Below are 27,499 nucleotides of genomic sequence, written 5' to 3' on the forward strand. Positions count from 1 at the left end.
ACAAAACCCTGAACTTTTCTGCCTAATGTGTGTGTGTGTGTGTGTGTGTGTGTGTGTGTGTGTGTGTGTGTGTTTACTTTAAATCATCTTTAGATTTCAAAGTTGTGTGTCTCCGTAGCTTTTGGGTCACAAGTTACCTTAAATTCTCTGACAAGTTAATGCATTGTTAGAGTAATTCTGAGTAAGATATGCATGTGTAAACAAATCCCTTAACTATGTATATGTTTTAATTACATTCTGGGCATTCACTTGATGAAATCCTGGGGAGAAGAGTGTACATACGTGTATCCATGAATACAGCACATGTATTTTTGCATACACAAAAACACAGGGCAAAGCACGTTATTTTAAGAGTCTGAGCTCTATCTTTCAACAAAGTTTAGCTGCTTTCCCTTTGCAAATGCATTTAATTTTATCTGGAAACTTTTTGACGTTAGAAATAGAACAACTGTAGTTTCTCATTATGTTTGCTGCCAGAATCCATGCTTGGTTGCTCAACTAAAGACCTTATATTGCTAATTACTACCACATGCCCATATCCCAAGCGAAAGAAAACTTATTGATTCTGACAGCCCATTCTCTCAACGCTGAATTCCAAATGAAAACTCAAATTTTGGCCAAACATAACATTTCATCAATCTTGTTCTACTGACTGGAAAAACAACATCAAACAAAGGGTGCTAATGGCCCTTTATTACCGTTCCTTTCCCAAGCTTATATTTTCTGATGAAAGATCTAAGTGACCAAAGGGCTTCTTTAAACTACTTAGTAATTAGCTTTTGAACCAGGAAACAATGCGTAAAGTAAAGTGAACGGTCCCAGTGTTGATGACAGGACCGACTCTCTGTCCTCAGGGTCGGGGGACATCAGAGACCCAAAGAGAACATTAAAAGCAAAGTGTGTATTTTCCTAAAGGGAGACGAAAAAAAGAGACAGAGAAAACACCAGGCTAAAAGCCGGTGGTAAAAGATGACAGAGATGGAGACAGAACAAAAGCTGCGGGGAGTCTGTGATCTGAAGTCATCAGCACTCGGGGGTTTGAGTGGAGGTGCCAGGGCAAAAAGATGATGGGATCAGACCAGGGGTGGGTGAGTGACTGCTGGTCTCAGTCCTCATCTGGGATGCCCACCAACAAAAGCCACCCGCCACCAGGCCCACCCGCACTGGACTAGGGAAACTAGAGGGAAAAAAAATTTTACCTGGAGGGAGAGTCAAGAAGTATTTTCAGCATAGACTTGGGGCAATTGACTTTATTGGCTTCTTCGGGGGCAGTGACAAGGAAATGCTGGCCGAGGTAGTGGGGTGGGAGGAATAAAGAGAGCCCATGCCCTCAGAATGCCTTCTGCTTTATGGCGACCTGTTCACACCTTAAAGGCAAAATGGACAGAGGAGCTGTTTTTCTCTTGGCAATGGAATAAATGACCAATGGGAATCTCTGGACTTATCTGGCCTTTTGGATCCAACCAATGGCCCAGAAATCAGAACAGCTTGGTTCTAATCTCATCCAGGGTTGTTAAGATAATAGGGAGAGGAGGGCTCCATTAGAGGAAAGGTGGAGGAACGTGCTGCCTCTACAGACGAGACGCCAACTGGCCTCCTCTCGCTCACTGTCCTTTGTTCCTTTGAAAGGAAACTGGTGTCCTGTGGGCAGTTCAAGAAAATGAGTCTTTTTATTTTCCACCTCTTCATTTTCTGAAGGAAGGACAGGACACCTGAGCTCAGGATGCACTGGAATCACCGACAGGAGATGAGGTTTGCTCCATCCAACATGATTACTGGGCCCAGAGGAGATGGGGGTGGAGGATGGGGAAGGGCAATGCTATAGTTTTATTTTCTCTTAAAAAGCAAAATAGGCTATTCAAGAGTTCATCTGAAAATGTACTGGGGGAGGGGGACCTAGTTATGTGATAGGAGCTTCTATGACCGGGAAGGGGCCTGAGTGATGAAAATATTCTCATCTTCATCTGCATGGTAATCACTGGGTGTGTACATAGGTACAAATCCCTTGAGCTGTACTTTAAAGCTATATACCTCTTACTTTATGGAAGTTAAAACAAAAACCCAGAAACAACAAAAACAAGGCTGAGTGCCCAAGAAAAAGTTAAAAAAAAAAAAAAGTAAAGAATGGTTGCCACCAGCCCCGCCTCTCCGGAGGCCTTCTCCTCCCAAGACAGTGCTCTGGCAGAAGACAGAGATGGTAAGGCCCTGCCATTTACTTAGGAGTCAAATTTCAGGTTGATAACGAACCCAGACACTGGTATTGATATCAATAAAACGATCTGAACACAAACTGAAGTAGTCCCCAAGAAGACAGCATTGATGTATGGGAAGTCAAACAAAAGACCATCAGGAATAGCATGTGGTACCCTAACATACCATAAATGTAATATGTCTTGCCCAGAAGGAATTTCAGCTGAGTAATGAGTCCCTTTGAGGACACGTTCGGTGCCTCCTGGCTAAAGAGAATTGGTTTCCTGGCTGCCACGATGCCTTTACAGCAGGCAAGGTGACCTTTTTCTTGCCCTCCCTAAGACTTCCCTGCTGGAGTATGATCCCATGTTATTGCTGCATGAAAACAACCCCATAGGATGGCATCACGTTAGTCTGGGGCACCAGAATGTAATCACTAAGCCAGTTGAATGAGCTTGGTTTACTTGGTAGGGATTAGAACAGAAGATACAGGCCCAGTAATCTACAACCCGTTCCAGGAGAAACACAGTGGGTCTCTCAGAAAGACGGGTGGGGAAGAAAGGCACGAACGGGTGGGCACAGGTCTGGATAGTCAGTCCACAGGTGACGTCACATCCCACACAGAATGTGGCCCTTCCCTCACAGAAGCACCTGGGTAGGAGGAGGGAGGGGCGGGATTCAGGTGTCACCGCCATAGGGGCTCTTGAAAGTCACTCAACCACATCTTTTCTGATGTAACTGACTTACTTTCTGCCTCCATGTTTGTTAAAAGTCCCGCCGAATTTATTCCGATTCAGGATGAGAGCAGCAATTTCGGGCACGTAGCGGGCAAACATTGCCTACATGCATGAAACAAAGAAACAAGAGCCAAAAAAAAAAATGGCATGCAGAGAGGATTCTACCGCAGCAGAGGCAGCAAAACCTCTTGGCATACTTACTTTCTTCCACTAACCGCACTATAGGAGCCCCCGTATTTCTTGCGGTTTCCTATTAATTCTATGATTTCAGGGACGTAGCTGGCAAACATGGCCTGAGGAGAAGACAGGAGACAGAAGAGAGACTGAAAAGACAGGCCAAAGAAAGGGGGTGACCTTTTCAGAGGGGGTGGGGGGGGTCGGAACACTAAGATCCGAAAACACAAAGGGGTTAGAACTGCAAAGGTATATACCACTGTGGTGGGTTGTAAAAATAAAGGCACAAAAAGGGCAAGCTCCTGAAAATACACAGGACAAAACAAACATTAACCAACCCGGACAACTAAAAAAGAAAAACAAAAATAAAAAAATCGCAGTCGAGAAAAATACAAAAGAGACAGGAATAAATAAGTTGACATCTAGCGCTTCTTGCTAAAGGAAAGTCAGTAAAGGGGGTGCATGCTGGTGAAATCACACACACACACACACACACACACACACACACACACACAACTGCAAGAGAAGACCTTTCTTTCTAGGTAAAATTCACAGGAGAATCAATGCCTTTATGAGTGATGAAAGACAATAAACATCAAAAGAAGATTAAAATAATATAAACTTATCCAGTAAAAAAAAAAAATCACTAAAAAGCACAAAAGGTAAATTTAGGAAATCATGTGGGGGGGTGGAGAAGAAAGGAGAAACACAAAACTGCCATGTTTTGCCCAACAAACATTGTGCTTGTGGCTGGATAAGTGGGTCTCGTTACCTACAGGGACCTCCCTGATGCTGAGGAAATGCTTGTGTTAGCTTACACACGCACATGTACATTTAATATACATTTTTAAAATGTATATATGTCGTATGCATACAGAACAGAGAGATGTATATGCATAGTACAAATGTATGTGCCGTGGACACATGTGAAAGCTGTGTGTGAAGTAGGATTCTAATCACTTACCACATAACAGTGCAAACATCTAAACTTCACCTAAGTTACTTTGAAAGACAAAATGCAGCAACCCCCAATATGCTGCCAGAAATCCCCCTTTCAAAAATTACATCCTAACTGACTGTTATGACCTGCAAAGACCAGAAAAGCAAAGAGCAGAACCTTCTGACTTACAAAGGGGGAGGGAAAATATCCCATGTGTTGCTGCATAATGGAGTTGGTTGGTTCTTTACAAAACCACCCTCGGCTCACCTAATGATGTCCACCTGCATGAAACCAGTAGGCTTTCCATCCTCTGCGGGGACCCTACTCTCTGGGGCAGACCCTGGCCACAGTGTTTGTTGGAAGTTAGGAGAGGATCGTGAAGGATGTGGGGGAGCTCTTGAAACCGCAAACTGTCTACCGAGTATCTATAGCATCTACTGGGTCAGGTGACAGCAACTGTCCTTGCAGAGGGTATCAGCTTCTGAATCATATTACTAAAGAACAGACACTCTCACTTAATAAGTGAGCATCACTTTCTTAAGACAATTAGGTTTCCTCCTGGTGAAAAGGCTGACCCTGACAAGGGCAGTGTGCCTGGGTCTCTGGGGAACAAGTCTCATATACCAAAGAAATATGCAGTAAAGCCACCATTGCATTTGGATGGACTCGGTCTGATTGTAACACTAAGGCAATCACTTGCTTGCAATGAAGAAACAGAGTCAAAATACAAAGCTTTAAAGAAATGGATAACGGAAAATATTAATGACCATAAAAATCAACATCATAATAAAGAGCTTTTACCAGTCCCCCGAGGATGAAGAAGACCATGAAGAGGCGTCCAAGTGTGGTTTTTGCATAAACATCCCCATAGCCAACAGTGGACATTGTGACCATGAGTAAATAGACGCATTCCCAATACGTAAGAGCCTGGTTGTTTTGGAAATTTTCCCATGGGTCCCCTGAATTCTCCACCTAAAGCAAGGGGACAGGGAAGAAAAAGGATGACATTATATACATATGATAAACCAGGGACACAAAAACTCCAGCGGGCTGCTTCCGGGTACACAGCCACCTCAACACAAGGTGTCTGCTTCCCGGGTAAGTTCTGTAGTGATGACTCAGAATCCAGCTTCCCATCCCCCTACTGCCCCACTCCCCCACCCCAGACAGGTAACAGAGAAAGTGGAGAGGCTGTAACAGAAACATATCTTCCTAGCTGATTGGGACAAAGAGGGGAAGAAACAAAGGTAAATATCCCTAGGTTTTCTTCTCATTGTTAAAGATTTGAAGCCAGCTGAATTTTAAGGCATTGCCCCTGGCTACGTTTTACAGTATCCTCTTCAAGGGAAGAGCCAGAGAGCCCTGCCCTGACCTTTCTCTGTGAGTTCCTGCTCAGTCTCGGAGGGCCTGGCTCATGCACTCCCAAAGAAATTCTAAACTCTCCCACAAAGGGCCTCGTCCTTTCATCATTCTGACCAAGGCGATTGCCCGGTGGGCCTCCCTCATGCAGATCTTACACCCGGACCCCAACCAGCATCTCTCGGAGTCTGACTCTGCTCTCCTGACTTTGCAGAATGTCAGGGATGGCTCTACCCTGCAAATGGCAGGAATTTCCCTGAGAGCACGAAAATCGAGCTCATGAGAACAATTTGCTTTTGTGCAACCCATCAGACCAAGGTTCAGCAAGCGTTTTCCGTAAAGGAAAAGATAGTAAACATTTTCAGTTCTGTGCAACACAGTTTGTGATCTCTGTAGCAACAACTCAACTCTGCAGAAGGTGAATCAGCCAGAAGCAATACTTACACTAAAGGGGCATGGATGAATTGGGAGCCCTTTGGCCCCAGAGGTGCAGGCTGCCCATCTCTGCTTTAGACTTTACAAAACACTTCCCATCGAATTTGATCCACCAACAAGTTGTGAGGTAGGCAAGAGAGATAATTCGGGAGAGAGGGAGATGGGTGGGCTGGGCCTCCAGGTCTACCCCAGATCCCAACCCTGCAATATCCCCTGCCAGTGTTCTACCGGCACAGCCCCTGTGGGCAGTGAGCCTCCAGGCCTCCAATCCCCCAGGCCTCCCGCTCTTCCTCTGCAGAAAGGTTCCAGAACTTAGCCTCTTTCACACATGACTTCTTGATCCCAACGTGCCATTTTCGTGGAGGTTTCCTGGTGAAGCAGAAGCGACTTCACAAGATAGTAAGGTGAGCTCACTGGCCTACCAAAGACCACATTTGTGATTGGGGTGATTACCTACTAAGAGTGATTTCAGCCAAGAATTCCATCAACACAAAGGGGTGGGTGGGGAGCCATCAGATCTACTAGTGAGAGCCCTGGCTTCCATGCCAGGCTGCCTTCCTCTGCATGGTAATTACATAAACCCCAGTGACGTTAGGTAACTAAATGCACCCTTCCCCTCACTTAACGCAGATAGAGGCTTTCCTCAGCAAGGGAAAGGCACTTTTACTCAAATCTTCAGAATTAGATGAGGCTCCTTCCAGTTTTAACAGTTTGTGTTTGTATGAAATATGCTTCCAACAAAAGCTGTGTTCCCTAAAAGCAGGGATAAAAGTCGGCCTCCAGGAGGTGAGAATAGCTTGACTTAATAATATAAGCCTTTCAAAGAGTCATTAATTTAAAAGAATTAACATTTTTGAGATACAAAATAACTTGACAAGCAATCAGGCAAAAGAATCGAAGGTAGCTTTTTGTAAGGGGGAAGTGGAGGGAAATTAAGGGATCTGAATTTGTTGTTCATTAAGAGATGTGGGTCAAACTTTCAACCTTGTCACCAACACATTTTCAAGTGTTGGCTGAGGAAGCACTGCCATCTTGTGGCTGCCTGGAGTTACTGCAGACAGAATGAAAAATCCCCCAACCCGGTGAGCCGAAAAATGCAGGTTAATGGAGCGAACATCATTCACCATTCGGAATTAGTTTGGGGTATAGGGTTGGACACCCAGACAATTGTGCAGTTGCCTCTCCTTCTCTTACATTCTTCAGCTAGGCTGAAGTTTCTCTTCAGGGAGAAAAATTTCAGGTACTAAAATGACACGGTGGGGGGGGAGGGTACCTGTTGCAGAAAAGCCAGAGCTGAAGCATCTTCAAGGATACTCACCAAATGGATGAACCCAGCTGCTGTTAGCCATGTGCTGATAAATATGGAGAGCAGATTCACCAGCTTGATGGAATTACTGTGCAAAAGAGACAATAAGCAAAATCCCCAAGTTACAAAAAAAAAGACCATGCTGGGGCTGCCTTCCAGAGTGACAGCAATCTTTAGGGGACAGGCAGCCCACCTTCACTCTCCAGTGTTTCCTCCATCATAAAGAAATGTCCCAGAAGACAGCATCAGTAGCTAGGTAGGGCCAGAGCCTACAGAAAAATGACATCTGGGCCACTAAAAGTGACCCCTAAATTAACCCCTCCGTTGGGTTTAAATTTTTTTAATTAAATTTTATTTTGAACATTTTTATATCTATAGAAATATGGAAAGAAAAGTATAATAAACACTTATATGCCCTTCATCTAGATTGATCAATTAACAGTTTTGTACATTTGTTTTGTCTCTAGGAGCACCTGGGTGGCTCAGTCAGTTAAGCATCCAACTTTGATCGTGGCTCAGGTCATGATCTCACGGTTTGTGACTTCAAGTCCCATGTCAGACTCTGTGCTGACAGCACGGAGCCTGCTTGGGATTCTCTCTCTCCCTCCCTCTCTCTCTCAAAATAAATAAACTTTAAAAAAAAATAAGGAGGGGCACCTGGGTGGCTCAGTCGGTTAAGCATCTGACCTCAGCTCAGGGCATGATCTCACGGTTTGTGGGTTCAAGCCTTGCATTGGACTCTATGCTGGCAGTGCAGGGCCTGCTTGGAATTCTCTCTCCTTCTCTCCCTCTGTTCCTCCCCAAATTGCACTCTTCTCTCTCTCTCTCAAAATAAATACATATTTTAAAAAAATAAATTAAAATTAAAATTAAAAAACATAAGGAAACCATGCAACACAGCCACACTACAGCTGTCATACCTAAAATAATTCACATGAATCCAGGAACGTCATCTAAAATGCACTCTTTATTTGAATTTTTCCAGTTGCCCTGAAATTGTTTATTGATGCTTTCATTTTTTTCACCCTGATACAGGAACTAACCAAGATTCAGGGACTGCATTTGGTTATTATGTTGCTTTCTGTATTCCAGGGGTCTTGAAAGTTTTTCTATAAAGGGGCAGGTGGTAAATATTTTAGGCTTTGTGGGTCACAGCGTCTCTGTAGCAACTCTTCTACTCTGCTGCTATTGCATAGAAGCAGGAGAACGAATGTGTCTGTGTTCCAACAGAACTTTATTTACCGAAACAGGCAGTGAGCTGGATTAGCCCTTGGCCTATATCGTTTGCCAATCCCTGCTTTGTTCTCCTTTAATCTATACCCCCCCCCCCCCCGCCCAACTCTTTCTGTTTGTTTTCAAAGACATTTAATTTTCTTTACACTCAGGTCAGCTGCCTTATTTATGTCCCATATTCTGATTTGTCTAATCGTTCCCCCATGACAAGATTCTGTTTATATGCTTCTGTTAAGAGTATCTACCTGGGATGGCATCACATCAGAAAATCTCAACTCAATTACACTAGGCCCAGTCATTTGGTTAAGGTGGGAACATCAAATCTTGCCACCAAGAAGAGCCCACTTCCTTGTAATTAATATGTCATCTGTGCAGCAAGAATCTGAGACTATATGAACATCCTATTCTCTAAAAACCTCATGCTGAATAATTTCAGCATCCATCAGTGTTCCCTGAGTGGATCATTTGGGACTCACTACATTTTAAGCATCCTGAAAGCACAGGCCTTGTCTGTCTAGATCCTGGGAACATGAGTCCCTGGCACATAATAGGGCCTCTATGCATAAGTACTGAATGAACTGGTCCCTTCCTCTGCACTCTCCATACTTAGCTTCACCAGGCTCACTCCCACTGGAGTACAGCTCCTTGAACGCTGTCATCAGCAGGTCATTTCTCTGTCCAAAGACTCCCTGTTGGCTAAATGTTATTATGTCCAAACTCCTTCCATCCTCAACACTGGCTAAAGTTGCAGGCTTAACCACCACCCTCTTCTACATAAACTCTTGAAACTTCTGTAGCAGCCAAACCCGGGTATTACATCTTTGTTTATGCTACTATCATAGGTGGTCCTTCCCATCAGTGCAAATATTTCCCTTTCTTCAGAGCCTGGTTCAATCCCCATGTCCTCATTAATATGGTCCCCCACCTGCAATACAAGGTGACTCCTCATGGTTCTTACTTTCAGGCACTTGTTGGTAATCGATCCCAGTGTCTTAAGACATCTTCTGTAATGTTGTTTGGATTGCTTTTGTCTCATGTTCCTAACTGCATCTTGCAGAAACAAAGTCTATCTTCTGCCTCTTTCAGTCTCCCTATAGTGGCTGAACGCCACCCACAGGGTAGTTCAGCCCATTATCCTTGACAGATTGTTTTCTGCCCTCTCCCATCTCTTCCTCACGGGGATCCGATGATGTAAATCCTGAGAGTTTAAGATCACGGTTAACAGTAATGGCTTACACTTCTATGGTTCCTTTATGGTGCTTACCATTAGCTCACTGTTCTAAGTGCTTTGAGTGTATTAACTCCTCTACTTTTCACAATGACTCTGTGAAGTCATCCAAACCCAAGCTCACATGGTGAGCACCAGAGTTGGGATTTGAGCTGGGGCAGCTTGGCTGCTGAGTCTGCCCTCTTGGCCGCTACACAGTCACAGCCTGGCATCTGTCAGAAAGTCTTCCTTGATTGCTAAAGCAAAGCTGTGTCTCCCCCCATGCTCTATGCATAGGATAGGAGAAGGTCAGAGATAGCTGCTCCACGGAGGAGAGAGACTATGTAGACACACTGATTAACCTCTTGAATTGCCACAAAAGAGAATGGAAAGGAAAAATTCTGATAATTACATCTACACTGGGGTCACCATGTAGAGGAAGGCGGGGTGGGCTGCAGTCCAAGGTAGCACAGGGGTTGAAGGAGAAGCCCCTCAGTGGAGGTCAGATCAGTGGCTCTAGGACAGGCACGAGACAAGGGTGCAGTTTGCCTTTTTCTTCAATCTTCTTTTCTTTAAGTAACTGAGCAGAGGAACCCATGGTCTTAGTTTTCTAGAGTTGGTTCTAACAGTTCAAGGAAAGAATAACCAAATATTTTTAATTTTGTTTGATACTGATCTCTTGAAATGTGTGGAATGACTCCTTTCTGGTTCAAAAACAGAAAAAAACAATAAAAACGTCTACTCTGTCATTCTTGGTCATTTCTAGAGTTGCCAGATTATGAGAATTGCCTATAAAAATTGCCAATATTTATTGAATCCCTATTATGTGCTATGCACTTTGTTGGGTTCTTTATTTTCTTCAGATTTTTACCATTTACCTTTTGATATAGGTACGATCACTGTCCTCACTAACCAAATAAACTGAGGCTTAGTGTACTTAAGCAGCTTGCCTGAGAAGACATGGTCGGAACATCTAAGTGGTGGAGTTAATAGTCTAACCAGGCCTGTCTGATCCAAATCCTATTTAACGCGGTAATTCGGAGAAGCAGTACACAGCTGTTTTTATTGTTCTTTGTTTTGTCCCATATCTCTTCCTCAAGGACAGCCCAGTCCTCAGCCTCTAGCGCTCAAAGGTTCCCACCTCTCCCTCTACCTGGGTGGCCTGAGGCACACTGGCTGATGGAGGAGCTCCCGGCTCTAAAGGGCTCCGAAGTAAGGCCTATCAGAGGCATGTCTCAGAAACTGAGCAGGATAAAAATAATCTTTTTCCTTCTGAGATTTGGGTGCAGAAAATATTAAGTCTGGAGCTCTAGAAGGCCATCTGCCCTGGAGAAACTCTGTCTGAGAATGTAACCTAAAAGAAATAAAGAGAGAGGCAGAATCCTGATGAGAGAATCTGAACCCCTGGATCCACACATGCTCAATTCTCTCTTGAATCCCAGTCATTACTAAGGCTGGTTCAAAGTAGACTCTGTCACTTGCAATTAAAGCCATCTGCCTACAACAGAAGGGATTGGTAGCCAAAAAGCACGTGGGCGTGAAGCCTATATGAATGAATGAATGAATGAATAGAATTAAAAAAAACAAAAACATAGATATAAGGCATCCACCCAACGAGCCACTGGGGAAAGCAACTCTGGCAATCAGTGAACTGAACATTGTTGTGGCTGAAACACCATTATGTCTTGTTCCCAACTAGTTTCTTAATGGGAAGCCAAACTAGAGCAAAACCCCCTGTCTCTACCTTGTTACTCCTCCAAGGTGTGAGCTAACATTGGAGCATGAGAAGCAGTTGAGGAACAGGTAGCCATTAGCAAAGGGAGAGATCTCAGAAAAGCGTGTATAAATAGTCCTCGACTTAACAATGGTTCAACTTACGACTTTTTGACTTTACGATGGTGTGAAAGCCATCTGCATTCAGTAGAAACTAGATTTTGAGTTTTGGTCCTTTCCTGGGCTAGCAATATGCCGCATGATTTCTCTCATGATTCTGGGTAGTGACAGCGAGATGCAGCCCCTAGTCAGCCACGCGATCACAAGAGCAAACAATCGATACACAGCCATTTTGTTTTTCACTTCCGGGACAGTATTCAGTAAATTACATGAGCTATTCAGCACTTTAATATAAAATGGGCTTTGTGTTAGATCATTTTGTCCAGGTGTAGGCTAATTTAAGCGTTCTGAGCATATTTAAGGTGAGGCTAGGCTAAGCTCTGTGTGAGAGGTTAGGAGTATTAAATGCATTTTTGACTTATAGTGAGTTTATCTGGCCATAATCCCATCGTAAGTCAAGGAAAATGTGTAGTGTTCATTTTCTCAAAGGGTAATTAAATACCAAGTTGATTCACTTACAAACTTCCAGATCCTTGGAACCTGAACAAAGCAGTGTCCCACCAACCACCACGTGGAATGCTCTTGAGATATTAAAACTATTGCAGCCTTTGAGCCTCTTGGTGCTTTGGAAAAACAACCTAAATATGGTGATTACTAATTTCTAAATAATTGTCACAATGATATTAATAGTGCTTAAGGGAGTTCTTGCTGTGCGTGGAGTTCATCATTGATGATGAAAGACTCTGTATTCAGTGCTGAAATCTGATTATTTTATGGCATTATCATCATTACAGATCGCTAGTATTAGGAATTTGCTTTCCAAATTAAACTATACAACCAGGTAATTATCTAAAAGCTCTGTGAAAAAGATGCAAAATTAACTCTTGGTGCACTTACTGCATATTCTGAAATTTGAACCTCACCAGGTTGCACAGGGCTCCGTGGGAGGAGGCATGGGGTAGCAGGGCCAAGTTTGTGCACTCTGCATGGCAAAAGGGGGCCACTGGAAATAAGCATAGGTTTTTGGCCAAAGCCATGGGTCTGAGCCAAACACAAACTTCCCAATGGCAAGAATGACTGGAACCATTCGGATTCAAGCCCCTTTCCCATGCCTTGAGGGAGGGGACTATGACCTTATGAGAACCTGACTCATAAAGAAAATCATTTCTATGTTGTCCATTTTCATTGCTGCCTCCCCAACTCATGAGTTCTCCATAGCCATTGGAGAAATTTACATTACTGGATACAGTGAATTTTCCAAGGGCAGGCACAGATATCTTTCTGTTCCTATAGATCAGAGACCTTTCCAGGACCCCATAGATACTGGAAGAGAGAAAGTCTTTCTCTTTTTGAAAGTATAGCTATAAACCCAGAGCTAACACGAGCCATCTTTGCCCTCAGTGTATTTAACAAGACATGTTTTGGTTAACACTAAAAACGTCATCCACTTTCTACAAAGAAGGGCAAATCTGTCCCTGTTCAGCTTGTCCACTATTTTCCTCCATTCTGGCTAAAGTTACAGCCAGGTGTCAATGGGTTTATTTTGTTTTATTATTATCTCTGCTAGACAGATGTAAGATATCCACCCCTGAAAATTCACTTGGACTATACTACTTTGAGATGAATATTCTGAACTCTAAGCAAAATCAGGTTCTGGCAATTCTTCCCCTTTAAGTAATCTCTCTGCCCCTCTGCCTGCTCTCCACCCCAACTTGCCCTGCCTAAGGCCATTTCCTGATACCACTCGCCTGGACAACTGCCTTGACTGGTCTAATGCTCTACAGTCTTAGATGCTTCAAACTCATCAAACAATTGGTGGACTAGTAGATCTTTCTAAAATGTAAATCTGACCACATTCCTCTCCTACTTAAACCCTTCAGCAATTCCCTCTTGCTCTCCAAGTTAAATCCATGATACCTGAGAGCCCTCACGATGTGGCCTCCACCTGCACAAGCCCTTGCAGTCTCCATAGGGAATACTCTTTTTTTTTAAGAACCTAACTTGGAAGTTCGTAAGGGTTGGGGAAGTTTTACTTTATCCTTTATGCTTTTCTACGTTGTTGAAATGTTTACAATGAGCTATAGTCTGCTTTGATAATTAGCAAGGCCGTTGCCACTTAAAACAAATTGTTGGGATGACCCATGTCTTTATCATCAGCCTGTACACACGAAATGAGATCAGAATGACAGCCTTTAAAACAGAGATGCTTATTTTGCGCTGAGTGTAGAATAAGTCTGCTCTCATCTGGGAGTCTGTTCGCCAGTTTTCAGAGCCACTGAGGCACCGCCAAAGCTCAGACGATGACATGGAGGGGAACCTGTCCCCTTCAAGATGCCATTTTCCAGAGAAGGAGAACATTAGGACCCTCTTTTGGCTGGTAGTTGGCAGGAATGGCCCTGATGCTGTCCCATAACTGTGAACTGTTTCTTTCTTCTGTGTTTTCTCTGTCATCCTGTTCACTCTGCTGCCCTCTTGTCTCTCCCTCCCTCCCTCCCTCCCTCCCTCTCTCTCTCTCTCCCCAATATACTTCCCTGCTCTGTTTCTTCCAGCTCTTTGCCAAGCAAGGCAACCAAAGGACAGAAAATGAAGCTGCAATTTCAAATCATTATTTCAAATCACATTTGCAATATCTCTATGCCTACCTAATGCCACAGATTGGTAGGGACTGGCCACCCGAGGAAACCAGACAAAATCTCCCTAAAGATGATTATAGGGCTGCGCCCACCCTTCTGGAAGGTCATCATGAACACAGCAGAGTACAGAGGAGTCACCAGAAAAGTCACTCTGCGTCCAAAGCCCTACAAAAACCAAGCCTTCCCTTTCTCTGTATCAGAGCCTTTGGGATCTGGGCTTGGGGGTGTGTATAAGGAAAGAGCTGAGATTAACCAGGCACCTGAGGAGAGAATAGACTCAAAGAGCTGGTCTAAAGCCTCTGGAGTTCTTATAAGTTAAATCAAGTTTTCTTCTGTGCCTGGGGTCTGGCCTTTACCTACCCTCCTATAATGTCATTTTTGTTTTCCCACCCCAGAACCCCTAGTCTCCAGGAGCACCAGACTACTCAAAGCACCCCCAAGGGCCATGTTCTCTCACCCATGTGCTTTTGGAGCTTCTATGATTGGAGGTGCCCAAGCCCACCCCTGCCTGGATGACATCTAGTTTTCTAGGAAGCTTACCTAAGACCTTTTCTTGAAAATGCCTCACTGCCCCCCACTCCCATCCCTGGATATACCTGTGACCCAGTACCACCACACCACAGGTCCAGCTGGCTCTTCCCTCCTCATGCACTCTCTGATAGCAGGACACTACCCTGGCACCCACCTCACTGCTGGTATGAATAGATGGTCAGTTCAGGCTTGCTGAATTAACTCAGCAAGCAGCAGGAACAGGGACAATCCAAGGGGGGGGGGGGGGGGGTTGTGATGAAAACCCCCTCTACCATAGAAAGAGCTTAACTGAGTGGGAAGTAGGATGATGGGGAGATGCTGTTTGGGGCTCAAGATAGCAGACACCTGGCATCCTGCCACCCCATGAGTCTTCCCTAAGGCCACTCTCTCCTGATTTATAGTCACCTCTGTCCCTTGCTGGCTGCTTCAGCTCTTTCCCCTGTGCCTTGGGAGAACGAACCTCACCCATACTTGTGGCCTTCTTGGTGGATTGTGCACCACAGACATTAGTGCTATTTCCTGCACCTAAAGGAAAAGAATCTTCTCCAAGGATTGGAAAATCGGTGGGTCTCTTGATAAAGGTCCAGAAAAAGATATTTTATTCACATGGCTTAACATTCTCCCAAGTCAAAAAAGGATCCATGTGGAATGCAAGAAAAATGAGAACACAGTTCTCGCCATGTTATTCCTTGGAGTAATGGCACATTCTTAAAACACTGGTGTCAGAGAGTTAAAACCCCCTAATTTATGATGTAAACATGAAACAGGGAACGAGGGGCACTATACCATGTTAGAGAGTGTGGTTAACTCCACAGGACACATTCTGCTCTAGAAAAAAAACAAGTGTCTCTTAAATCAGTCCCTGTGCTTGACACTGGGTATGCACCAATTCTACCCTAAAAAATATAGCAGAACAATTATGACATAGGTAAGCATTGAGGATTGCTGGCTTATGGATAATCTTAATTTCAAAAGTAATATGAGTTCATTGCACAGAAGAGCCATAAAAAGGTAGAAACGAGGGTTACTGTCACTCAGAAGAAATAGGAAGAATAACAATATTCATTCTATATTAATAATATTACATAGTATTAAGTGCAACATCAATAAACTCTGACCCCAGGGTAATGAAGGTGCAGAGTAGGGGGACACACTATAGAGGGCTTCTATTACGTTAGATGCTCATTTGCTTTTTTTTTTTTTTTTTTTTTTAATTTTTTTTTTTTTCAACGTTTTTAATTTATTTTTGGGACAGAGAGAGACAGAGCATGAATGGGGGAGGGGCAGAGAGGCTCATTTGCTTTTTAACTTGGCTAACACAAAGAGAATTTATCCCACATGCACACAGATGAATAGTTAGCAAGGAAAAACCAATTTAGAATTAAAACAAAACAAAATAAACAAACAAAAAGCACTAACCCCAAAGAGGGAAGTCAACAGCCCATCACATTTGTTGGATACGACAGGTTTGGGAAGCTGAGTCCCAGCCTCAGTTACTGGGAAAACAATGCCAAATCCAAGGGCCCTCCCCCACCCCAAATTCAGGTATATTAATTATAAATCACAAAATCCAGAAGCATCCTGTTTTTAATCATTTATCAAACACGTCAACCTAAGAGGAAATGGAACATTAGGAGTGAGCTTCTTAAAGTGTAATTTCCTATAAGAGAAATTTATGGCCTGTACTTATTCTCCATTAGAGTACGTCTAACCTCTTTTATTAGTTTATTCATCAAGGCAGCCTGGTCTCAGACCAGCTCTGCAAACCCACAGGTCATCAGGAAAGGCATCTCTGGGGGATTTTTCCTCCTGCTCCCGTAGTGTTTTCCAGATCATAACACAGTTAACAGAAGCAGTCACAGTACATTCGGCAGAAGGTTTTTAGGTATTCCCCAAAAGGCAATTCACAAAGCAAGCCCCAGGGACTACACTGGCAAGAAAGTGAACATCTAAAATGTACTTTGAAATGAAATGATTTTCTGTTTGCCATATGAGGTTTGTGATTGCCTCTCCAAGAGCACTGCTTCCATTGCTTTTGGGTTTAGGTTCAATTTCTTATTTAGTGATGTAATAAAGGGGCGATTCAGAACCTAGGAGCGAGGACTTCCCAATCAATGAGCTGCTCGATCCCTCATCCACTGTGCACCATCTCTCCAGGATGCTGTGGCTGGTTTCCAAGCAACCCACACAGTCCCCCCAAAACTATCTACTTCTCCACATGCACGGCTGTTTCTCTTCTTACCAGACAGTTCCCAGCCCTGCAGAAGAGAACAGTTCAAACCCCACCCCGGGCTTTCTCCAGATTTCTGTGTTAGATCACTTTTTCTGAGAATAACAGAACTCTAACTTTATAGTGATGAACAAAAACACCTGCTATTTATAATTTGGCCTTGGGAACCAGAATGAAGAAAAAATATGAATAAGAACATCTTACCTTGTTTTAAGGATGTTCAGAAACTGCAAAATTTCTGAAAACTGTATCAGTCTGAGAGCTCTTAAAAATCTCAAACCTGGAAAGAGAAATGAAATAGAGACACATTATTCTCACCGTGTGGTTTTAATGTTCACACTCTGCCGTTTGATCTACAGCTGCCAGGGTTGAAGGGATATGAAGTTTTTGCAGGAGATTAAACCAACCGGTACCTTGGACATAGTCCTTCATTCTGATTCTTGACTTTAATCTCAGCTGGTAAACTTTCTCATTAAAGGAGGCCTGTTTTGAGCCCCTGTAGAGGAAGGTCTGGTGGGGAGAGCCCAGTTTAATGAGGCCTCTCTTTTGTCCATCTTGGATTTAAAGCACTATTTCTAGTTACCTACTGGTCTGAGAGGATTTTTGGCTCTGAAAAATACCAGGAATAGCACAGGGTAACCCTTGTGCTAGGAACAGATTAGGAACAAATCGGATAATCTTATGTCTTTGATGGATTTTTTTTTTAAACTTTATCTTCAGTCCTGATAAAATGAAGAGTATAGGCCACAGCATTATCTGTTTTCTAGAAGGTTCTATATTTTTCTCCCAATCAAAAAAAAAAAAAAATCACATCAGTAAGATCTCACTCCCCATAACTTCAGGATCCAAAATGTGTATATTTCCACTTTTACTAAGTATCAAGATAAATGTTTGTCCTTTCTAAATCGGTAATGAAGAGCTGCTGAACGGAAACAAAGAGGTAGATTTCCAGACAGCAGAAGAGAGATGAACACCTGAAAGGAAGATACAATCAAGGATTAAAGAAAACACAAATTATTGTTGTTTTAATAGACCAGGGTAAACTATATTTCTATTCAGACCCAATTCACGAGTCAAAAACAATCTGAGTCACTCAAAGGGCTTCATGTAAGAGAATTGCTTACATGCTTGGTCATCATATAAGAGAATTACATACAAAATACTGATTATCACAGCTTCAAGATATTTTCAATATCACACCCTTTGCTAAGGGGGTTTTCTTCTACAGATTTTCTGAAAGCCTTTTGTCAAGCAGCCCCACGTGCCAAGAGCAGTGCTAAGCAGAGAGTGGGCTAAATTATTGACAGGCTGCTCTAAGCCGGTGGGTGAGACTTTATCCTGCCTCCATACATAAGGCAGGAACTGGTGGGAAGAAGCTCCAGGGATTCACTGGAATGAATCAAGGAAAGGAGACAGACAGGAAGCTCCCCCCCCCCCCCCATAGCTCCACATCTGGCCCAGGTAGATTTTGCCTTGTTCAAGCATTAGGTACCAAGGAAAAACTAACACAAAGCCCAGGAGGGAAAAAAATCCCACTGCACAAGAGGAAGAAAAGGATAATGGCTCAAAAGGGAAATTTCTCATCTAAAAAGGATTTACCTTCATGAACAGAAGATTTTCTCAAAAGACATTGGCCTTCTATGCCAAATGATATTTATATTACTCTTATTAAACCAAAAATCACAGAGATGAGAAGGGATATTGATGAACTGAAGGCCCAGGAGCTGAAACACAGTCTTAACCAAACTGATGAAAGATTCACTTAACACAGCTGAACACTGCACTGGTTGCAGAGGACAAAACTAAGAAGTAATCCCAGAACACAGAGAACATAAGGAAAAGACAGAGAAAAAGGATAAAACTTAAGAAAATCGAAATGGAGGGGAGATCACAGAAATCCAACCTATGAATAAAACATGTTCTGAAGGGAAGTACAAACAACCTGTAGTTCATAAGTAATGGCCGAGACATAATAGAAAAGAACTTTCTAGAAAAGAAAAAAGGATTTGAGATTAAAAGGCAGAATGAATGACCAGCTCTTAGAAACCCATGCTGAGAAGTATCTGCCTTTTCTTTTCTTCAAGTTTCAAGTATTAAAATAAATTAAAAAACAAAGTGTCAGGGTGGGGAGAGGGTCACCATTAATGCCACTAAGACCACAAGATGTAACAGTCAGTATAAATGACAATGGGGCAACACTCAGAACTTGAGGATGAGGAGAATCTGATCCAAGACTTTTATGCACAGTCTAGCACTTGTTCAACAATAAAGACAACAAAAAATGTCTTAAAAAATCCAGGATCTCAGGGGTGCCTGGGTGGCTCAGTTGATTAAGCATCCAACTTCAGCTCAGGTCATGATCTCACGATTCATGAATTCAAGTCCCGCATCAGACTCTGTGCTGGCAGCTCACAGCCTGAAGCCGACTTCAGATTCTGTGTCTCCCTCTGTCTCAGCCTCTCCCCTGCTCACATTCGGTCTCTCTCAAAAATAAATAAACAATTAAAAAAATTTTTAAAAATCCAGGATCCCAGAAAATACATTGTTTGTGCAAAATATTTTCAAAGTTAGCAAGCCTTATTAAATTGGAGTGAGTAGCAGAGGCTGGAAGGTGTAGATTTAAAAAATTTTTTAATGTTTATTTATATTTGAGAGAGAGAGAGAAACGGAGTGCAAGCAGGTCAGGGACAGAGAGAGAGGCAGATAGAATCCGAAGCAGGCTCCAGGCTCTGAGCTGTCAGCACAGAGCCCAACGTGGGGCTCGAACTCACAAACTGTGAGATCATGACCTGAGCCGAAGTTGGACACTGAACCAACTGAGTCACCCAGGCACCCCTGGAAGGTGTATTTTTAACAAACTCTATTGTTGGTCCTAAGCATCCAGCCCAACCTGGATGGCTGGTCTTAGTCCAGCACCACTGGCATGCACTTGTGGGAGATGAAAAACCAAATTTAGAAACTTGAGGTAGAAAAAAACCCAGTAGCACAGAAACCAGTCAGGAAATAATGATGTTTTAGTAATTATTAGCTGCTAATGGTTTCATCCTGAAAATCTTGTGTGTGCATGTTTGAGTACATATATATATTAATATTATATATATATATAATTTATATATATATTAATATATATATAATATATATTTTATATATAAAAATATATATATTACATATATATATATATATTTTTTTTTACACTTATGAAAACAAAAATAGGATACTTATGACCCAAGCTTTGAACTGGATTTCTTTCTTTCTACTGTAGGTGATGCTATTTGTATCCTATATTATTTGTCTGTAGCTTGCCACATTTTAAAGGGACTCACAAAAATATAATAATAGAATAAAAGCTTCCCTTTTAATGGAGCTGTATGAAAACAAGGGTAGGAAAAACAGTGAATTCAGCAGCCAAAGGTCCTATGCTCTTGCTAGAAGCAAACTGTAGATCTAGCTCTGAGCACTTTGTCAACAAAGTAAGGAATGCAACATCAGAAGATTAATGATGTCCAGAAGAGAAAAGCAAGCTGGTTCTTAGGAAAACAGGTTTTCCAGGATGAAGACAGGAGAGAACTGTCTCAGAACTGTCTCCCTGAAAAAGCGACCACCGTAGGTAATACAAGAATGGGCTGAACAACAGTGGGCTTTTATTTGACTGCCTCATGCTGGTCATTTCCATGGCATTGGCTTTCATTAATGCAAATGAACAAACAAAGTTCTATGTGGATTAAAAAAAAAAATCAGTCTACATTTTATCTTTAGGTCAAGCCAAACTGTCTGAAGAAATAGTGGTTTGAAGGACATACCCTTCAGTTCCCTAACTACTTTCTGCCCTGGACCCTGGGGGGCTATTCTCAGCATAGCAGCCAGAACGAACCTGTTAAAAAGTAAAACAGATCACACCATTCCTCTGCTCAAAATCCTCCAATACCCGCATTTCACACAGAGTAAAAGTCAAAGTCCTTGAAGGGCCTAAAGCAAAGGCAACCCATTTCCTTCTGGATCTGATGTCCTCCCCCACTCCTGACATTACTCTCCCTTCAACCTGGCTGCCCTCCTCAGTGATCCATCCCTGCCGGCACAGGCAAGCTCCTGTGCAGGGGTCCTTCCTGGACACGCTGCTCTCTGTCTGGAGGGCTCTTCCCCACGTGGCCACAGGATTTACTCCCCCACCTCCTGGAGGTGTTTCCTTAATGCAGCCGTCTAGCAAGACCTGCCCCTGCTACTCTACCCCAAATGCAAGCCCCCTCCTTCTCCATCCCCCTAACTCTTATTCTTCGTGCCCACTTTCCTTCTCTCCTCAGCACGAAGAAGCGCTAGTGTCTTACTTGCTTATGTCATTTACTTTCTGACTCCCTACGTATAGCATCAGCTCAATGAAGGGAGGAACTGGTGTCCGCTTTGCTCGTGGCTTTATTTCATAGATGTAAATTAGTACCTGGCACAAGGTGGGAGCTCAATAAATACTCAGTTGAACTGAATAAATGAATCAGACTTCTGAGAAAGAATGAGCAGACAGCTCCAGAGTACATACTCTGCATTCAGGAGTACGTACCCAGCTTCCTAAAGAAAAGAGTCATGAGCACTGAGGGCTTACCTGACGAGCTGAGGGCTGACACCCTTAGGAAATGTAAAGCAGCCTAATACAGGAAAAGCTTTTAACCAGTGGCCACTCTGCTGCACCCAGAGAGATCCTACAGAGGTACAGACAGCAACTCAAATTACATACAAGAGGCCAAGAAAAGGGAGAGGTGGGATGGGTAATGCCTAAATGGCAAACCATTTGTCTTCTTTGCTTCATGATACTGTATTCTTACTACATGTTTCCTATGACTGAAAATCTCTGGAATAAAATGATATTCTAGGAAAATATAAAATGACTCTAACAGTTGGAAAGAAGCAAATGTGTGTGTACCGAAAAACATGAATTATGCCCCCACAAAGATCTAGATGAGTTCAAGTCAGTTCCTTTAAATATTAAGAAATAGCAAACTTCTCTATACTATATAGTCAACTAATTAAAATGGATTGGCTTTTTAAAAAATTTTTAAAGTTTATTTATTTATTTGGAGAGAGCGAAAGAACAGGGGAGGGCAGAGAGAGAGGGAGAGGGAGAATCCCAACCAGGCTCTGCACTGTTGGCACAGAGTCTGATATGGGGCTCGAACTTATGAACTGTGAGAACATGACCTGAGCCTAAATCAAGAGTCAGACACTCAACTGACTGAGCCACCCAGGAGCCCCTAAAATGGATTGTTCTTTCTTTTTCTGCACTCTGTATTGGTTTAGAAAGCTGTAATTACCTGGACACAGGTACTCCACACATTGGGGGAAAAAAGGCAAACTCATCACATAATGACTAACTACAAGAATCCTAAATAAAACACTATCATATCATATCTGAGACTATATTAAATGAATAACACACATGAGCTGTAGTGGGTGTTGTGAAGCACAGAGGTCTTTATTCTCCCCTGACTCCTGAAGTGGCTTCACCTAAGGTTACATCCTTGCCATGGGAGGCCCCCAATGAGCAGTAAGTGTGGGGACAAAAATTCGCTGCCCTGCCCCATTTGGGATAACCCTAATGAGCCATCCAGCTGCAGAGCTCTATGTGGCATTGGCTGAGGCCTCTGTTGCAACCGTACTAGAGCTGGAGTTCTCCACCCAGTCTTATTACCTTTATCTCTCAGATCATACCCTGAAGATACAAAGGTTCAACATCTTTGGGATCCAGCAAAAGCAGTTTTAAGAAGGAAGTATATAGTAATACAGGCCTATCTCAAAAACAAGAAAAATCTCAAATAAACAATCTGATCTTAAAGTCCAAAATTAGTAGAAGGAAAAAAATAATACAGATCAGAGTGGAAACAAACAAAAAAAAGAGACTAAGTAGAAAGATAGGAAAAAATCAATGACACTTAGGAGCCAGTGTTTTGAAAAGATATACAAAATTGATAAACTAGTCAGACTCAGAGAGAGAGAGAGAGAGAGAGAAAGAGAGAGAGAGAGAGAAGTCAAATAATAAAATAAAAAATGAAGAAGAGGAGGGACACCTGTCTGGCTCAGTCAGAAGAGCATGAAACTCTTCATCTTGAGGTCATAAGTTTGAATCCCCCCATTGGGTATAGAGATTACTAAAAGAAAGAAATAAACTTTAAAAAAGTAAAGCATAGTTTCAAACTAATATTGCAGAAATACAAAGAATTACAAGATATTACTATGAAAAATTATATGCCAATAAATTGGACAACCTAAAAGAAATAGATAAGTCCCTAGAAACAAATAGTCTTCTAAGACTAAATAGGAAAGAAATAGAAAATTGGAATAGACTGATTACTAGAACAAAATTTAATCAGTTATCAAAAAACTCCCAATGAACAAAAGTCTAGGACCAGATGGCTTCACAGGTGAATTTTACCAAACTTTGAAAGAATAGTTAATACCTATCCTTCTCAAACTATTCCAAAAAATAGAAAATAATGCTTCCAAATTCATTCTATGAGGTCAGCATTACTGTGATACCAAAACCAAACAAAGACACTATAACAGAAAAGAAAATTATGGGGGCGCCTGGGTGGCGCAGTCGGTTAAGCGTCCGACTTCAGCCAGGTCACGATCTCGCGGTCCGTGAGTTCGAGCCCCGCGTCAGGCTCTGGGCTGATGGCTCGGAGCCTGGAGCCTGTTTCCGATTCTGTGTCTCCCTCTCTCTCTGCCCCTCCCCCGTTCATGCTCTGTCTCTCTGTCCCAAAAATAAATAAAAAAAAAAAAAAAAAAAAAAAAAAAAAAAAGAAAATTATGTACCAGTGTCCCTTGGTGCAAGCAGTCTCAACAAGGCAAAAACATACCAATATCCAAAATGAACCTAGATGCGAAAGTACTCAAAAATATTAGCAAACCACACAAAAATGATCATTTACCATGATCAAGTGGAATTTATTCCAAGGATGATTCAATATCCACAAATCAATCAACATGATACAGCACATTAACAAAAGGGACGACAAAAATGGTATGATCATTTCAATAGATGCAGGAAAAGCATTTTTTAAAAAAAATCAACATCCATTCATGATAAAAGTTCTCCACAAAGTGGGCAGAAAGGGAAATGCCTCATCATAATAAAGGCTATATATGACACACCCACAGCTAACATGATACTCAATGGTCAAAAGCTGAAAGTTTTTCCCCTAAAATCAGGAAAAAGAAAGGATGTCTACTCTCATCACTTTTATTTAACCTAGTACTGGAAGTCCTAGCCGTAGCAATCAGGCAAGAAATAAAAAGTCATCCAAGTTCGTAAGGAGGAGGTAAAACTGTACTACTTGCAGATGACATAATATTGTACATAGAAGATCCTAAAGACTTCACTAAAAATCTATTAGAACTGATAAATGAATTCAGTAAAGTTACAGGATACAAAATTAATATATAGAAATCTGATGTGTTTCTATACACTACTAATGAAATAGCAGAAAGAGAAATTAATAAAACAATCTCATTTATAATTACATCAAAAAGAATACAATAAGAAAAAAATTAATCAAGGAGGTGAAAAACCTCTACTCTGAAAACTATAAGACATTGATGAAAGGAACTGAAAACAACACAAATAAATGGAAAGGTATTCCATGTTCATAGATCAGAAAAATTAATGTTGTTAAAATGCCCATACTACCCAAAGCAATTTACAGATTCAATACAATCCTTATCAAATGCCAATAGTATTTTTCACAGAACTAGAACAAATCATTCTAAAATTTGTATGGAACCACAAGAGACCCCAAGTAGCTAAAGCAATCTTGAGAAAAAAGAACAAAGCTGGAGATATCACAATCCCAGATTTCAAGATATACCACAAAGTTACAGTAATAAAAACAGTATGATACCAGCACAAAAACAGACACATAGATCAATGAAACAGAATAGAGACCCCAGAAATAAACCCATGCATATCTATGGTTAATTAATCTACAACAAAGGAGATAAGAATATACAATGGGGAAAAGGCTGTCTCTTCAATAAATGGTGCTGGGAAAATTACATGCTGGGATAGCTACATGCAGAGGCATAAAACTCGACCACTTTCTTATACCTTACACAAAAATAAACTCAAAGTTGATTGAATACCTAAATATGAAACCTGAAACCATAAAACTCCTAGAATAAAATGTAGACAGTAATCTCTTAGACATAAATCTTAGCATTATTCTGGATATGTCTCCTCAGACAAGGGAAACAAAAGCAAAAATAAACAATTGGGACTAGTGAAACAAAACAAACAAAAACACCAACAAAACAAAAAACCAACCTACTGAAAGGGAGAAGATATTTGCAAATGACACATCTAAAAGGGGTTGATATCCAAAATATATAAAGAACTCATATCACTCAATACAAAGAAAAGTAATCTGACTCAAAAATGAGCAGAGGACCTAAAGAGATATTTTTCCAAAGAAGACATATAGATGGCCAACAGACATATGAAAAGATGCTCAACATCACTGATCACAAGAAAATGAAAATCAAAAACACAATGAGATATCACCTCACACCTGTCAGAATGGCTAGAATTAAAAATAGAAGAAATAACAAGTATTAACAAGGGACGTGGAGAAAAGGAAACCCTCATGCATTGTTGGTGGGAATGCAAAATGGTGTAGCTACTGTGGAAAACAGTATGGAGTTTCCTCAAAAACAGAAATGCAATATGATCCAGTAATTCCATTTCTGAGTATTTACACAAAGAAGATGAAAACGCTAACTTGAAAAGATATATTTACCCCTATGTTTACTGCAGGATTATTTACAATAGCCAAGATATGGAAGCAACCTATATATCCATTGATAAAGAAGATGTATATATACACACATACGTGCGTGCACGTGTGCGTGCACGCGCACGCGCGAGCGCGCGCGCACACACACACACACACACACACACACACACAATGGATTACTCAGCCATTAAAAAGAATGAAATCTTGCCATTCGTGACAACATGCATAGAAGGAAAGAGTATAATGCTAAGTGAAATAAGTCAGACAGAAAAAGACAAATACCACATAATCTCACTTATGCACAGAACCTAAAAACAAAGCAAATGAACGAACAAAAATGGACTCATAAATACAGAGAAGAAACTGGCAAATGCCAAAGGAGAAGCTGGGGAGGGGATCAGAGAAATAGGTGAGGTAGATTATTAAGTTATAAAACAAATAAGTCACAGGGCTGAAGAGTACAGTGTAATAACTTTGTATGATGACAGATAGTAACTACACTTACCATGGTGAGCATTTCAGGATGTATATAATTGTAAAATCGCTATATTGTACACCTGAAATTATATCTCAACTATACTTCAATTTAAAAAAATACTCTGGAGATTGTATACCAGAAGAATAAGTATTCTGATAATACATGAAGGCACGTTGGTGGTACTCAATAAATGGTCATTTCGTCATATGAAGCTCGAACTCATGAACGGTAAGATCATGACCTGAGCCAAAGTTAAGAGCAGGATGCTTAACTGACTGAGCCACCCAGATGCCCCAGTCATCTACTATTCTCGATTACTTCTTTTATGCCAAAATCCTTAATTATAGTTTACACATACAACAGAAGAAAATAGCTAAAAGTAAACAGACTGGGCAGTGTGTCCACCACAATTTGTAAGCAATGGAGCCAAGTCTCAACCCAAATTTGTGTACCTGCACAAAGCCTAAGCTTGTAAACACTGCCCCGGCACAGACTTTAGCCAGCCAGTTCCAATTGCAAACATCAGTACTCAAGTAAGCACTTTCAACATGGAGATCCTCTTGCCAGAGTCTGCTAACAACGTGCCACCACTATGTAAATGGTCATCTGCCCACAACCCCACCAGATTGATACCCTGATAAAGAAAAGGGAGGGAAGAAGGGAAACTAAGCCTCTGAATTTGAAGGGCCCCAAATAGGAGTTTATCACTATTTTAGTTTTCTTTTCTATGTCAACAAATGAAGTTCATTATTTTTCACATACTTATCAGTCATTGTATTTTTTCTTTAAAGTGCTTTATAGTGGCCTTTGCCACATGACCTGTGTCTTCATCTTATAAATAAATTTGGGCTTTGTTATACTGAGGACATTTTGTTCTCTAGTATCTCACACAGTTTGTCATTCTTGTTTTAATTTTGCTTAAGGTTTTTTTCTAAGTCTAAAATTTTGTTTTCTTTCTTTTCAAATTCTAAATTTGTTATATGGTCAAATACATCAATCTTTCATCATTGTTTCTTTCTTTTAATATTCAATAATGGCCACCTCCAACATAAAAACAGACTTTTTAAATGCATCCACCTTTCCTCTTTATACTTTTAGGGCAGTGGTTCTGAACCTTGGCTGCACATTTCAAACACCTGGGAAGCTTTAAGAATTACTGATACCTGTGTCCATTCTGACTTTATGGGCCTTGGTACAGCCAGGCAGAGGGAGTCTTAAGCTCTGAGATGATTCTAAGGAGCTGTCAAGGTTGAGAAGCATTGCAAACTTTTTCTGTAAATGGGCAGATAGCAATTATTTTAGGTTCTCTCACAACTCCCACTCTGCTGTAAATATATGTAAATGAATGGGCGTGGCCATATTCCAATAAAGTTTTATTCAAATAATAGCCCAAGGGCCCTAGTTTGCTACACCTGCATTAGAGACCTACTATCAAATTC

The 27,499-nt window shown here is 41.6% G+C and overlaps 1 protein-coding gene across 8 annotated transcripts in view; it reads right to left on the reverse strand.

Moving 5' to 3' along the window:
• KCNMA1 (potassium calcium-activated channel subfamily M alpha 1) overlaps positions 1–27,499 on the reverse strand; it is a 726,269-nt gene that overhangs the window by 222,553 nt on the left and 476,217 nt on the right. For all 8 annotated transcript variants that reach the window (XM_042909283.1, XM_042909282.1, XM_042909285.1 and 5 more), the window contains 4 exons: positions 17,013–17,088; positions 7,154–7,229; positions 4,843–5,013; positions 3,129–3,220 (listed from right to left, as the gene is read on the reverse strand). In XM_042909283.1, the coding sequence (XP_042765217.1) occupies positions 3,129–3,220; positions 4,843–5,013; positions 7,154–7,229; positions 17,013–17,088 (415 nt within the window). The remainder of the gene's footprint in view (positions 1–3,128; positions 3,221–4,842; positions 5,014–7,153; positions 7,230–17,012; positions 17,089–27,499) is intronic.

This window comes from Panthera leo, chromosome D2 (genome assembly GCF_018350215.1).
Source record: "Panthera leo isolate Ple1 chromosome D2, P.leo_Ple1_pat1.1, whole genome shotgun sequence".
In the NCBI taxonomy this organism is placed as follows: Eukaryota; Metazoa; Chordata; class Mammalia; order Carnivora; family Felidae; genus Panthera; species Panthera leo.